Below are 16,801 nucleotides of genomic sequence, written 5' to 3' on the forward strand. Positions count from 1 at the left end.
TCACATATTCAAGTCCACGTTCTCTTGTTTCTGGCTCTGAATAAGAGTTGCGTGTGTTCATAAACATTGATTGGACCTCCGTAGACCATGGGTTTATTAGACCAAACATATATTAACTCTCAGTTTGAGTGGTCTTCCACTGTAAGGTCCAGGTATCTCGTACTAAAGTCAGTCAGTGTTAAAAGACGAGACCCAACCATCCTCGCTCCTAGTCTCTATAGACTGTGCCCATCTGTGGGGGGGCCATGTGGGGCGGGTGGTAGGAGTCATATGGCCCCTCTAGGTGCACCTCATAGCCAGCTGTCTGGTACAGGACCTGACCCTGGGGCCCGGTCTGGTCCATGGAGGAGGGGGGGTAGTGGTGCGGGGGCAGGTAGTGGGGCGAGGGCTCCTGCTTGGGCACCAGGCTACTGCCGATGCTGAGGGGAGGCGTCGGCGGGCCGTCGTAGGGAGGGGTACCCACCCCGCCGCTGGTGCAGTTGTTCGGCGAGTGGTTCTCGTAAGCCACGCCCTTCATCGCCCTTAAGTGGAGTAAGTGGGCGGAGTCCAAAGTGCCGTAAGGGGGGCTGGGCAGGCCCGGGGAGGAGTAGCCCAAGGGGCCGACCCCCATCCCGACCCCGCCCAGCGCCGTGGGACCCCCCCTCGCCCCGTGCCTGTCCTCTGGCCTCTCCCCCACGCCAGGGGCCGCGCCCAGGTGCAGGCAGCCCGCCACCAGGTTGCTCGTTGGCTGAGAGAGGCCCTTGCAGAGGGTGTCCATGAAGGCCCTGCTCTCCGTGGACTGGCCCCCCTCCAGGGCCTCGGACAGGGCACAGATGTAGTTGCGGGCCAGGCGCAGTGTCTCGATCTTGGACAGCTTCTGGGTCTTGGAGTGACAGGGCATGATGGTGCGCAGGTTCTCCAGCGCGTCGTTGAGGCCGTGCATGCGCGAGCGCTCCCTGGCGTTGGCCTTCACGCGGCGCGCGCGGAAACGCTCCTGCCGCGCCTTGGTCATCCTCTTCCTCTTGGGCCCCCGCCGCTTGGGCCCGTCGTTCTCGTCGCCCTGGCCCTCCTCCTCGTCCTCCTCGTCCTCCTCCTCCGCGTCCTCGCTCCCCAGCTCCCGGCCGCTCTGGTGGTAGCGGTGCGGCGTGTCCGGCATGTCCCCGTCGGGGGAGCTCACGTCGCCGTCCATCCACCCCAGCGGGCTGATCTCTCCCCCCTCGCCTGGTCTCACGTAGGGCTTGGCCATCATGGTGCTCTGTGAACGAGAAAGACGTCTCCGTTTACACTGAATCCCAGCGCATGTTTGCAAGTAACATTGCCTAGATCTTTTGTTGTTGTTGTTGTTGTTGTTGTTGTTGTTGTTGTTGTTGTTGTTCTTAGCTATATTCTATTTAAATCTTTCAAAAATGTTCTTATGTACCCCAGTTGCTATTGCATGTACATATTTGTGTTTTATTATTACATACCAACTATTTCGCCTGTTTTATTCTCCGCATCGATCATCCATAGCAACACTCACCGACATCCAAGAAGGGGGATCCCCCTTTGAACGACCCTTCTAAGGTGTCTCTCCTCCACATTGCCTGTGGTGCTTTTTTCCTATTGCTAGGTTTTTTGCGAGTTTTTCCTTACCTTCGCTGGGGTATATCTGGGAGTGTTGTTTTGGATTTCATAATGGGTTTTTTGTTCTTGATTTATTGTGATGTTTCTTCTTGAATTGTGAAGACTTGTCCAGCCCATGGGGACATTAACGTGTGATTGCGGGCTTTACAAAAAAAATTGATTTGATTTGATTTACATTATTTCATTTTTATTAAGAAGGCTCTGTGACATACTAACAACCATGTTAGAAAAATATATACTTCCTATCCAAGGAGAGGATTCACATCTATGATGTTCTGCCTTTTATTTATATTATGTTTGTGACATAATGACTCAATATGGAATACTTTGTACCATATATATACATTAATATATTTATATTTACTGCATATATATCCATATATGTCTGGGTATACCTGCATATAATCTTTCTATATACCTACTTATACACCTATCAACTAATACAACTAATCTATCCACATTTGTCTGTACCTATATATCCTTTTTACATATATGTAGATACTATATCTATATCTGTACATATTCCTTGCCTACTCTTACTAGCTGGCCAGTATGACTTACTACCATATAGTCATTATACCTGTATCACTGTACATAATAATACTACAACTCTGTACATGATTAGCACTAATCACCTGTACATTGTATATTACTATTGCACTTTACTGTTACATTTTCTGGTTGAATGCCAAACTTATTTTCGTTGATTGAAAACTTTATTTTGTACTGTACTTGTGCTGTGTATACTGACAATAAATTTGAATCTAATCTAATCGTGTTGACACACTGTGACTGCATACAGCCAAGCCAACAGAGTAAGCCACAGGTTAATTTGGTTTGTTGCGGGGAACGCCCCTTGACCAAGAAACCTAGTCTCAGGGGCCTATATATAGCAGTCTTATCTCCTAGTCTCATGAGTAGCGCTGGCCTTGTGTGACCTTCTGTCGTTCTGCCAAGGTAATAATGTTAAGCCTTGATCGGTAATGACCCGGGAGATCACAGATCTATGATCATTATTTGAAAGAGATACTGAATTTAAATCATGTAAGATGCATTTATTATTTTTCGTCCAGCAAAATACTCTTGTTGTAAAGAGTTTCTCAACAGGCCGGTCGGTTTCAGCACCGGACAGCTCCCTCCCTCCTGCCGCTTCTATAGTGCTACAGGTGACTGCTGGTTGATATGTTGTTATTATTATACGGTACTATATACTATACTGCTGCAATAAGTATTCAGCAAATATATTCGTTTATTACGGGGGTGTTTTTGTTTGTTTTTTAATGACATGGCTCTCTCTGTTTGCTCTTATACCCACATCCCCATCTATCCAGACCACGGCAGAGAGGCTGTTAATCAGTGGGGGAGACTTCAGGGAACTTCTAAACTCGTAATTCCACGAGTAGCTAAAGGACGGGATCCTACTTCAATCTGGGCCATTGCAGGATTTGCTTCATGGATGAACCGGCGACCATGGGATTAACTCAAGGTTAGACATCCTCGGATCAGTGACAGGGAACTCGGAATGAATTAGAATAGGCCTGGCCGCATTTTAAAATTGTGAAGTATAGGCTATTCTGACTTTCCGACAATCGTTTTTGCTTGTGAAAGAATAATTTACTGAATGCCTTATTAAAACATGTTCAGCTAAACCTGTGTTCCACTTTGTTTATTGGGTCAGTCGGTCCTCATGTTTACGATTTGGTCGCATTCGAAACAAATTGAAACAGGGCTATGGAATCTCGATCCAATATAGAACCTAACTAACACATAACCTTATAAACAGCCGAAAGTGATTTAAGAAACGAAAATACATGTTTGTATTTCAGATATTTCTCTGCAAATGATTGGCTATAGGCTACAAAAAATGTAATAGAAAATAAGCACAGAGAGCCAACTCTGAGAGAACAGGCTAATATTATAGTTATGCCGAAATAGCCCTGCATGGCTCTGGTATATAACTACAATTTAAACTTGAATTAAAGGGTCCAATAAAAAAGATAGAATGCGAAATTCTCCAACAATATATTTATATTGGAATCAACTGAACTATTTAAAAATAAGCTTATTATGGTACATACCTGTTCTGATATTCCCCCAAGACGTTTAATGAATGAATGGATGCTGGACAGATATGATCTACTACAGTGTCGTTCCGTCCATAAAACAGTAGTAAAGTTTGTCGGGCTGCTGTTGTTGTTGTTGTCGTCGTCACTCAGCGTGTCGTCAGACTGTCTGTCTGTCTGTGGGTCACTCTGCGGGGGCGCGGGGTTTTAACCCGCCAACAGGCTCCTCCTCCTCCCGCGCGCTCGCATCCAGCTCGAGTGTGCCGCGCGTGGCCGGCCCGTGGCTGCACAGCGCGAGCGAGCGAGCGAGCGAGCAGTCCATCCTGTTGTGAATGACTGTCCTGTCCTGTCGTGTGTGTGTGTGTGTGTGTGTGTGTGTGTGTGTGTGTGTGTGTGTGTGTGTGTGTGTGTGTGTGTGTGTGTGTGTGTGTGTGTGTGTGTGTGTGTGTGTGTGTGTGTGTGTGTGTGTGTGTGTGTGTGTGTGTGTGTGTGTGTGTGTGTGTGTGTGTGTGTGTGTGTGTGTGTGTGTGTGTGTGTGTGTGTGTGTGTGTGTGTGTGTGTGTGTGTGTGTGTGTGTGTGTGTGTGTGTGTGTGTGTGTGTGTGTGTGTGTGTGTGTGTGTGTGTGTGTGTGTGTGTGTGTGTGTGTGTGTGTGTGTGTGTGTGTGTGTGTGTTTTGTTGTGGACCATGCACTGATTGTTAGCAATAATTAGTTTGGACCACCTGTATAAATAAAGTCAATTGTATTCAAACTGATATTACGCACAAAAAGCGCCACTATTTACTGGTAACATTAGCCTAATTTGAGACAATAACAAACTATAATACTATGTTTTATATTTCACAAAGATTTTTCGATTTTATTTTATATATAATTTTCTATTCTATTCAGCTGGATCACCTGCAATACCCTCGCGGACCACAGTTTGGGAAGCACTGATAAAGTATCTTGGCTCACATACAACAAGCAGGGGAGGCGCTTTGTTGCTCTGCGCAGCCGCCAAATACACACTTCTTTGCATTCAACGGTAGAGAGACGCGCTCGTGCGACTAACCGCATGTGACAGCTTGGAGTTGCGCGTGAGCAGGTGTTGCCACATCCCCCGTCCAGTCAGTCATTCCATCCATCCATCCATCCATCCATCCATCCATCCATCCATCCATCCTCGCGCACCAAGCAGCAGTATTGGCCACGCGCTCAGTTCACCGCAGTTGCGCTCGAGGACTCAAGAGACACCACCTCACGAGACGGTACAGACACCACCTCACGAGACGGTACAGACACCACCTCACGAGACGGTACAGACACCACCTCACGAGACGGTACAGACACCACCTCACGAGACGGTACAGACACCACCTCACGAGACGGTACAGACACCACCTCACGAGACGGTACAGACACCACCTCACGAGACGGTACAGACACCACCACCTCACGAGACGGTACAGACACCACCTCACGAGACGGTACAGACACCACCACCTCACGAGACGGTACAGACACCACCACCTCACGAGACGGTACAGACACCACCACCTCACGAGACGGTACAGACACCACCTCAAGAGATGGTACAGACACCACCCCTCAAGAGATGGTACAGACACCACCCCTCAAGAGATGGTACAGACACCACCCCTCAAGAGATGGTACAGACACCACCTCACGAGACGGTACAGACACCACCTCACGAGACGGTACAGACACCACCACCTCACGAGACGGTACAGACACCACCACCTCACGAGACGGTACAGACACCACCTCACGAGACGGTACAGACACCACCTCAAGAGATGGTACAGACACCACCCCTCAAGAGATGGTACAGACACCACCCCTCAAGAGATGGTACAGACACCACCCCTCAAGAGATGGTACAGACACCACCTCACGAGACGGTACAGACACCACCTCACGAGACGGTACAGACACCACCTCAAGAGATGGTACAGACACCACCCCTCAAGAGATGGTACAGACACCACCACCTCACGAGACGGTACAGACACCACCTCACGAGACGGTACAGACACCACCTCAAGAGATGGTACAGACACCACCCCTCAAGAGATGGTACAGACACCACCACCTCACGAGACGGTACACCACCTCACAACAAGGACATGACATTGTATTTTTGGGGTGAATGGAATGATTTAGGTAAATAAATAAATACTAAAACAATTTACCGGTAAATACAACATTCTGTAGATATACTATATCTATATCTACATATCCCTTACTCTTACGCTGCTGGCCAGTATAGTATGACTTAGTGTCTTTATACCTGTATCACTGTACATGCAACTCTGTACATACATCTGATGAGCCCTATTTACTCAGTAGTAGTACTAATTTATATATTTGATATCCAGTTTAATCACCTGTACATTATATATTCCTATTACTGTGACATTTGCACTCTGGTTGGATGCCAAACTTATTTTTGTTGTGCTGTATAATGATACATTTCAATCTAATCTAATACAAAAACATACTAATCTAATCTAATTACATATTTGCGCATTTGACAAGTAAGTATATTACTGCAGTGCTATAGACAATTTTGTAATTGTACAAAAGATGTAACGTGTTCATAGGTATCCAGAAGCATTATGGAAAACTGTCACACTGTGCATGTGGAACACAAGAGCAACTTCTAAACAAAATAATGTTTCACTAAATGTGTGATGACCTCCATCTAGTTCACAGTACAGCCAGACTGAGCCAGTAGTGCAAATGTAACAGTAAAGTGTAATAATAATAATAATAATAATAATAATAATAATAATAATAATAATAATAATAATAATAATAATAATAATAATAATAATAATAATAATAATAATAATAATAATAATAATAATAATAATAATAATAATAATAATAATAATAATAATAATAATAATAATATACAATGTACAGGTGATTAAACTTTCTCCATCTGGCAAAAAAAACTTCAAAAACTTACAAAAGAATGTTTGAAGGAACATTTGATTATTATATTGTAACAGTGTATTGTATTTGAACTTACACACTTGCACACACACTCACTCTCACTCTCACTCTCACTCACACACACACACACACACACACACACACACACTTGCGCATACTAACACACTCACACACACTTACTCATACTCACTTCTTACTCTCACATATACTCCCACAAGGTCCTTACATTGATCTTGTTTTCCAACTTATGTTTATTATTATTATTATTATTATTATTATTATTATTATTATTATTATTATTATTATTATTATTATTATTATAGGTGGAGGTTTCTTATAAGCCTTCTGGGCGTTTCTGCCTCTTCCTGCACTGTATATCTTTTGTACTTTACAGTTGTCGTTATTGTGTTGTTGTTTTTATACTGTGTGAAAAAATAAACGAAACTAAACTGGATATAAAATATATAAATTAGTACTACTGATTAATAGTGCTAATCAGATGTATGTACAGAGAATATGAATATGTACAGTAATACAGTTATAAAGACACTATGGTAGTAGTCATACTGTCCAGCAGCGTAAGATTAGGTAAGGGATATGTACAGAATAGATATAGTATCTACAGATGTGTGAATATAAATAAATATAAATACGGTATACAGCATTATTGTACATGCTATCAGAGTTGTATGGGTTAAATCACTGCATCACTATAGGGAGGTGTAGTCTGACGTCACTTTGGACCGCCCACGCGGTCCACCCGTTTAGGGATTTATCATTGGGAAAATGTATTATCGGCTATTGTAATAATTCTGCCTCATGAACATTGGCAAGCTTTCCATTTTTGCACAAAATGAGTTCCCTTCTATCACTAACATTATCGTTTTAAGCATTTTTGGTTGAAATCAAATTCAACGTAATTATTTTACGATTAATTGCGAATATTTTCATGTTGAGCTATAGATTGTGGATGAATACGCACAGAAAGGTACTGTACACCATGCAAATGTTCATGCTTTATTTGTTTTAAACAAGACGATTTAGAAATGGGCAATGGGGAAATACATTGCAATTTCAAGCAAGGTGGACCGGCAGGAAACAGCACCACTACACCTCCCTATAGTGACGACCCTGTAGGGCCTGCTAACTGCCCTGTCAAACAGGACGTCCCTCGTGGGACAGCAGTGGAGTTGTGGCTTGGGGAGCCGTTGGTCCTCAAGGAGGTAAACCTCAAGACAGTTAGAAGGTCCTCTTTTAATCTGCTCTAAAAAGTGGAAGTCAGGGTTGAGCTGCTGGCCATGTGCAATAAATTAGGCCAGCTACTGGATCCAGGAGCTACACAGACTAAGTGATTGATTGATTGATTGATTGAAAATGTTATTAGGTTAACCTTCTGTAGTGTGGCAGTGGAAGGGTTAACATGCTGGTGTGTGGCAGTGAAAGGGTTAACCTTCTGTGTATTGTCGCAGTGAAAAGGGTTAACCGTTTGGTAGTGCGGCAGTGAAAGGGTTAAGGGGATGCCGACCAGAGAAAGACTTTCATCTTGTTTACATCAGGGTCCCCCATTTTCAATTCATAATGAATTGTAAGTAAGGGTGCAATTAGCACCGTGCAATCCATTCTGTGTGGATCCCACCCTACGAATGAAGCAACGTGCTACTCGAGCTTCTGGAGATGGAACCCAGAATATTTGTATGAAAATTAATAGAGTCTGAGTCCGTTGAACCTGCATCCCACTGTGTGGTTATTGAGAGATCAACGTTTCCATCGCATCACATTACAACTCTGTACATATTAATACTACAACTCTGTATATATTAATACTACAACTCTGTATATATTAATACTACAACTCTGTACATATTAATACTACAACTATGTACATATTAATACTACAACTCTGTATATATTAATACTACAACTCTGTACATATTGATACTACAACTCTGTACATATTGATACTACAACTCTGTACATATTGATACTACAACTCTGTACATATTGATACTACAACTCGGTACATATTGATACTACAACTCTGTACATATTAATACTACAACTCTGTACATATTAATACTACAACTCTGTACATATTAATAAAAATAAGAAGAAGAAGAAAATGAGAGGACTTGACCATGTGCCCCCACGGTTGAAAACATTGCGCTAAAGTGCCCTATTGAGTGGCGAAAATGAGAGGACGTGCCCTATTGGCTGCCCTTCACATGGGAAAACATAGCAAGAAAATTAAATAATGTGTCTGAGTGCTCTGTTAGTGGATAAAATGTGATGCAGCTTACTAGGGCAGGCTTTCCCAAAGTGGGTGCCATGATGATGACAGTCTAGGGGTGTTGCCAAATAGTTAAACCCTGCTTATTTTCAAAACACATTATATGGCCATTAGCAAATATTTTCTAAGTTTTTGCAAGGGACCGATAATATCTAGCAAAAAATGTTATGTTTCTTGATCTGCACTGTCCCTATTTTTTTTTTCAATGTATCCTTTAGGTTAGGTTAGAGTAAGTTAATTTAACTATATCTGAAAGTAAAAGACAAAATAAATTGTTGCCAATGATGAAACAATAACGTTTAAAATACTCATTCCCAATCCCATTGTTGAAAACATACTGTGGCAATCGGTAAAGAATTAGGCAGTTCGACTTCTCTTCAGGCACTTTCTCAACAGAAAGTTACCACTGGGTTATAATGAAAACAACAACAAACTGCTGGCTAACACTAACACTCACTTTGTATGGCAAGTTAACTACTACTGAATTCACACATTAGCTCCCCTAAGTAACTATCTAGATCTTTCATTAACATAGTATATTCCCCAGGTCCTAAAGCTGCGCTGAACTAAACACAACGGCTTATACCAATGTGCCTGTTTAATCCAGTTTAATCACCTGTACATATGTATATTGAGAGAGAGAGAGAGAGAGAGAGAGAGAGAGAGAGAGAGAGAGAGAGAGAGAGAGAGAGAGAGAGAGAGAGACAGACAGACAGACAGACAGACAGACAGACAGACAGACAGACAGACAGACAGACAGACAGACAGACAGACAGACAGACAGACAGACAGACAGACAGACAGACAGACAGACAGACAGACAGATGGAAGAAGGGGATAATGAGATAGATACAGGCAGAGAGAGAGAGAGAGAGAGAAAGAGGGGGGAGAGGAAGACAGAGAGAGAAAAAGAGAGAAAGAGAGAGATACATACAGAGAGAGAGAGAGAGAGAGAGAGAGAGAGAGAGAGAGAGAGAGAGAGAGAGAGAGGGGTGAGGAGAGAATGAGGGAGGATAGGATGAGGGTAACTGTGTGCCCAAAGGATGTGTCTCTCTCTCTCCTTCCCCCTCGCGCTCCCCAGCCGCCTGCCGTAGCCCCTGCTTCTTCCCGAGGGCCCCTGCCGTTGCTTCTCCACACCTGCAGCCCTGAAAGGGGAATACTGTAGCAGAGGCCGGCCTGTCGCCTCCCCAGAGTGGAAACAGCCTGGGAATATCCCGAGCCGGGGCCTCATGCTCCCAAACGTTTGGCCTAGGAATTAATGATACGGTTATTCGGTATATTATATATACCAGATGTTATTAATGATACAGGGGGGGGGGGGGCATGTTCCATCTCTCGACACTCTTAATCGCGACAATCCGCCTCGTTAAGAGAGCGGAATTCCTCATCTCGGCCATCTGCTCATACATTTTAAATCAGCCTCAAACTAACCCAGTTACAGTTGATAAATGTCTGCGTTCCACAAGTGGGGCTGAGAGAGAGAGAGCGCGGCCTCCATGCCACGGCGTCCCGGGGTCCCTCGGTGTCTGTCGTCCGTGTCCTGTAACACTCCGGCAGATGGTCTTCCACCGCCTCTCCAACGCCTCGCTGTGTGTGGCTCATATGCGCCTCTATGCTGACGACTCACTCACCTGACTTAACACACTGACACTGCTCAGACACTGACCCCCAAGGACCCTCCCTCACCTCTTCTGTTATTCATTCATTTCTATGAATCCAATATATGTAGTGTCTCAAAACCCATGTTAGCGGTCTGCAAAATTGGTATCTGATATCTGTCAGTATTGTAATTGTTATTTGTAACTTTGTGGAATGACACTTACTTAATATACACCATTCTACCTCTTTCTACCTCATGTTTGGAAGTTGGTCAGAGGAGGCATTTTGCTTCCATAATGAAAAAATTACACATGAATGTCCTCCACTCCACTTTAACACGCACACGCGCACGCACACACGCACGCACGTGCACGCGCGCACACACACACACACACACACACACACACACACACACACACACACACACACACACACACACACACACACACACACACACACACACACACACACACACACAACCGTTTCCTGAATCCCCAGTGCTTCTGTTTGTGACAGTGGGGAAAGGGGGCTTTGCCCATCTGTCAGACTGGAAGTCCTAGGAGAGAAGCCAGTACCTCCGGATGAGGAGTGTGTGTGTGTGTGTGTGTGTGTGTGTGTGTGTGTGTGTGTGTGTGTGTGTATGTGTGTGTGTGGTGTGTGTGTGTGTGTGTGTGTGTTTGTGTGTGTGTGTGTGTGTGTGTTTGTGTGTGTGTGTGTGTGTGTGTGCGTGTGTGCGTGCGTGCGTGCGTGCGTGCGTGCGTGCGTGAGTGAGTGAGTGAGTGAGTGAGTGAGTGAGTGAGTGAGTGAGTGCGTGCGTGTGTGTGTGTGTGTTTTTGTGCGTGCATGTGTGTGGGTGTGTTTGTGTGTGTGTGGAGGGGGTGTTATGGATGAGATAGACAGTATGAACAACTATCATCAAATTGTAAAATCTTATAGGACCAACTATTTAGTTACTATAGTCCTGGATTTCATGGTACAATGACTGTCGGTACAATACGGCCATCTCAGCGCTCCGTACCCCTGAATATCCTCTTGATCCACGTCCAGGCGGGTGCTTTGACCTCCGCTAGAGACCACAATAGGCACATCATGCGGCTTGGAGAGAATTAAAAGAACAACAAAAAACTGAAAACGGGCCCAAAGTGAATGAAAGTTCCTCTAGGTTTCATGGTCTCTCGTCAACCTTCCGAACGGCCGGCATCTGAGCTAAACTTGACCCTCCCTCCTGCCCCCCGGCCCCCACCCCCCCACCCCTGGGGGGCGCGCGGTGTGTGTGGACCGCGTGTCCGCGCCAAGCTAGCCATCTCACCCGACAGGGGGGACCCCCGCGCGGGGCAAGAGAGAGACACTCCCCTCCGCCACAACCCCTAAACCCCCTTAACCCCCTTTAACCCCTCCCCTAAACCCTCCACTGGCCCCCCGTCGCGAGCGCTCATTGGCCGACCGCCTTCGGGCGTCCCCGTTCCACGGGGCCCATTGTCTGGCCGCTATAAGCAGCTTTGTTTCTGCGTGTGCAGCTGGGCTAGCCCGCGCGGCCATTAGCCACAACACGCTACCAGGGAGAGAGCGGGATAATATAATTACTAAACAAAAGTCAGGTGGCTCGCGGGATCTGCCCGGAGAAGCTCGTTTGAGGGGAGGAGGAGGGGGCTGGCGGGTGGCCAGCTATAATTCGATTATGAAGTTGCGGGAGTGACAAAAGAGACAATTGAATCTTTTTCTCTCACTTCGCCCCACTGTGATTTAATTCGATTGCGTTTTCTGGTTTCTCAAAAGAGAGGAGGGAGATTTACTCTTCTAATTTCCAGACTCGGCCGGCTCGGGGGGGGGGGGGGATTTAATATGGTTCGAACAAAATCGCGGCGGAGAGAGAGAGAAATTCCTGGCCGGGGGAACTTTATTGTCAGGTCGACGTGGACGAGGAGGCCCCTGGTCAGTGTGTGTGTGTGTGGGGCCCCCGGTCAGTACGTGGGGCCCGGTGCGGACGGGGCTCTGAAAAGGCTCCTGCTTCTCATATGAAGTGACTGGTCTTGTGTTCCTGTTCTGCCTGAATGCACCGCACACTGGCGGACAATGGGATCAGCGACAGATCCATCTCCCATAATACTTTCTTTAAACAGCGGTGCAAGTGTGTGTGTGTGTGTGTGTCCCTGTCCCATCGGCAGACCAGGGTTTATCCCGTTAGTCACCCTAGATGAATGAAAGAGTAACTCGACCCCCATCCCAGCTGGAGACGCAGGCGTGCGCCGGTGCGCGCACGCACACACACACACAAACACACACAGACACACACACACACACACACACACACACACATGGACACGGACGGACACACACACACACACACACACACACACACACACAGACACACACACACACACACACACACACACACACACACACACACACACACATAACTCCAGCTGGGTTAGTACACACAGCTTTCTAAACAGCTGATATGAGTAGGGGTTTAGCTAGTGGCTACTGTTTGGAGCAGGTCAAGCAGAATAAGATCTGTTAATGTCTTTTTGTCTCTGTAGTTAAGAGCGCACGAGACTGCGTTTTGTTTTTGTTTTGTTGTCGGGTGAGACAGTAAGCGCTTGTGTCAAAACGCACACATGCTCTCGCTGGCGGGGTGTTAGTGTTGTTGCCCCGCTCGGGGCGGCGGGGTGTTAGTGTTGTTGCCCCGCTCGGGGGCTTATCAACGCCCCATCATTTGCCCCATTAGGCCCAGTTTGTTCCTCCTCCAGGGAGCTGCACTGCATTCTCTGGCTCTGCTCCAGTGGTTTTGTGGGTTTCTAAAAACAGAGGGGTGCCAATTCAGGACCCGCCCCAGCATGGTCCAGCATGGACACAATGGTGAGCTAAAATAACAATTATTCATTCATTTGACCTTTTCAGGTATATATTATTATTTTTTTTTTTTTATCCACTTTTTCTCCCATTTTTCCATATTTTCTCCCATCCCAATTTCGTATCATCCAATTCAACCCTCCCCTGTCACGAACGCTGTTTCTTGCCTCCCACAAGCCGGCTGCAATGTGGACTAAGTCATACATAGCACAAGTCCCCTCCGGTACTTGAGGTAACAGCAGTCGCATCTTTTCACCTGCGCAGCTCGATCTCTCAGTGTCGAGGAGTAACGCGTGGGAGGCTCACGCTGCCCCAGACACTTCCTGATTCTACTGCGCAGGCGCACCAACCGACTTGTAGGAGTCGCTTGTTCACAACGTTCGATCCCCACCCTTCAGTTTTCCCTCCCCGTAATACGGCCAATGTGTATTACTGCGGACGACCAGCCAAACTGAAAAACAATGTGGAGAGCTGGATTCGAACACGCGAATCCTAGCGTCTCCACACTGGTGGCGAGTGCCTTGCCCACTACACCACCTAGCCGCCCTTCAGGTATATATTATATAATTTTTGTTGATTAATAATTGGAGGAGGGCCTGTAGACACGAAATACTCATTATTTCACGAGAAAAAGGCATCCATATACAATTATGAATATCATAATTGATATTGATATAATTACCTTGACCGCCCCCCAAAATCATGCCACGACCCCTCAAGGAGCCCCGACCCCCAGGTTGAGAATCACTGCTTTCCTCTCTGGAGCACCAGTAGGGTTTTTTAATATTTCATTTATTTGAGTAACAAGTTTGTGTTTTCTGACACAGAATGGACACCATATTAAACCTGTGAGCGAGTATACCATGTGAGTATACCTATTTGTAGTATATTATATTATACTTTGCTATTAGACTAATTCAAATACACTTTAAGTATATTAACAGCAAATGTATTATGTATTTATTATGTAAAGTGTACTCATTTTAAGTATATTTTAATATCTAAAATTAAGTATACTTTAAAAATGTCTACCTGTAGTATACTATCTGGTATTAATGTTTAATTAAAATTGAACTTAATACAACTTAAGTTGTACTGCATATTAGTATACTTATTTAAAGTGCACTTAAATACTACTTGATTAATACTGCACTTTGTAATAGTACATTGAAACTCACATGTAATACACTTTATTTTCTACTTACATTTTAGTAGAACAGTACTAATGTACTTTTAATGCACGTATTGCTATTCAAGTATACATTAAGTATATCAAAGTATACTTATTTTCTACCTGGGTAGTAGGTAGACGAAGGTTATAGATCATTAGTTACCAGATGGATATTATAGATTATAGATATGATAGATAAGTAGTTACCATATGGATGTTATAGATAAGTAGTAACCAGATGGATGTTATAGATAAGTAGTAATCAGATGGATGTTATAGATAAGTAGTAACCAGATGGATGTTATAGATAAGTAGTAATCAGATGGATGTTATAGATAAGTAGTAACCAGATGGATGTTATAGATAAGTAGTAACCAGATGGATGTTATAGATAAGTAGTAACCAGATGGATGTTATAGATAAGTAGTAACCAGATGGATGTTATAGATAAGTAGTAACCAGATGGATGTTATAGATAAGTAGTAACCAGATGGATGTTATAGATAAGTAGTAACCAGATGGATGTTATAGTAACCAGATGGATGTTATAGATAAGTAGTAACCAGATTAATGTTATAGATAAGTAGTAACCAGATGGATGTTATAGATAAGTAGTAACCAGATGGATGTTATAGATAAGTAGTAACCAGATGGATGTTATAGATAAGTAGTTATCAGATGGATGTTATAGTAACCAGATGGATGTTATAGATAAGTAGTAACCAGATGGATGTTATAGATAAGTAGTAACCAGATGGATGTTATAGCGGTTCTCAACAGGGGTTGAGAACCTAGGGTGCCGCAGAGAGCTGCCAGGGGTGCCATGAGATTTAAAAAAAAAAAAAAAAAAAAAAACTTTTTGGATTACAGAAAATTTTCACTAAAGTGCTATCTGTTGCAGCTGCACTGTTTTCCATGAAAATACCATATTTGGATAAGTTTGACTATTTCTCAAAATCATTATTTAATAAAACACAGAAAATGTTCACCAAGTTACTCTGGATAAAAAAAAACTTTACAAACAACATTGAGACAAAGCTTCCTGACCAGTGCATGTGAGCGGCACGGCGCGGGGAGCGGAGCGGGTGGTTTTGAAGTGAGCGGTGGAGTGGGTTTTAAAATGGGTCGGCGTGACTTCCGGAGCGAGAGTTCTCCTCCGCTCCAATCCGCTCCGGGCCGCTCACAGTGGTTTAACACTGATGTAATATACATGTAGTACAATGCCAAAGCAACAGGTGGCGATGTACAAACATGAAGGCCATTTTCAACCAATGAGAAGGGTGAACCGTCACTCACATCCTGCTAGACAAAAATATATTCCACCATTGTTGTTGTTATTAGCTTACATGCTAACGTGAATGGCAGCGACCATAGCATTGTGGCTAGGCTAGCTACCATCGCTTAGTATAGCTAGTTGAATGGATATTACGTTATTTAACATTGCATAATGGGTACAATTACAATACGGCTCAATACAAACAATTGTTAAGGGGCCCAGGGGGTGTAGACTGTTGTAGTTTGGTCAAATCAAGCTAATTTACATCATGCTCCAAAAAAAAAATCTGCCGAGCGAGCTGTGGAGCGATGTGGAGCGGGGAGCGCTTGATTCGTAAATGAAGGTGAGCGGTGAGCGAGCGGAGAGCGACTTGGGGGCGGGGTCAACATGAGCGATTAGCGGAGCGGAACAAGCCGTCTAGAGCGAAGAGCGGATTTCTCGCCCGCACCGATCCGCTCACATGCTCTGTTCCTGACACATCTCCATCCAAACTCTTGGAAGAACTCATTGAAATCTCATCTGATACCACCTGGAGAGCTAGTTTCAGAGTGTGGTGCTGAGTACCAAGTATCTCATGATGCAGCAGTTAAGGTGTTGATACCATTCAGCACCACATATCTGTGTGAAGCTGGCTTTTCATCCATGACAGCTCTGAAAACTAAATATAGGGCCAAGTTGAGCCTTGAGGATGACATGCGTGTTGCCTTCAAAGATCTCCCCACGTATTGACCGTATTATTAGCCAGCAGCAGCAGACCTCGCATTGAGCTAGAAATGTCCACTGAGTGAACGAGTGCTTATTTTCTGTATTTATATATATTTTTTGAGAAATGGTAACTTGGTGATCCTTTTCTGTATTTAAAAAAAATACATGATTTTCTGTTTTTGAAAAATTGTCAAACGTATCCAAATATGCAATTTTTATGGAGAACAGTGCAGCTGCAACAGATAGCACTTTAGTGATCCTTTTCTGTATTTAAAAAAAAT

The 16,801-nt window shown here is 44.4% G+C and overlaps 1 protein-coding gene across 1 annotated transcript; it reads right to left on the minus strand.

Annotated features, from left to right (window-relative positions):
• Positions 1-208: 208 nt before the first annotated feature.
• LOC311230908 (neurogenic differentiation factor 4-like) lies at positions 209-1,228 on the minus strand (the record flags this gene model as incomplete). The annotated part of the gene is made up of 1 exon (XM_084317336.1): positions 209-1,228. The coding sequence occupies one exon, from the start codon at positions 1,226-1,228 to the stop codon at positions 209-211; it is 1,020 nt and encodes a 339-aa protein (XP_084173462.1).
• Positions 1,229-16,801: the final 15,573 nt, after the last annotated feature.

This window comes from Notolepis coatsorum (assembly GCF_963971535.1).
Source record: "Notolepis coatsorum genome assembly, chromosome: 6".
Taxonomy (NCBI): Eukaryota; Metazoa; Chordata; class Actinopteri; order Aulopiformes; family Paralepididae; genus Notolepis; species Notolepis coatsorum.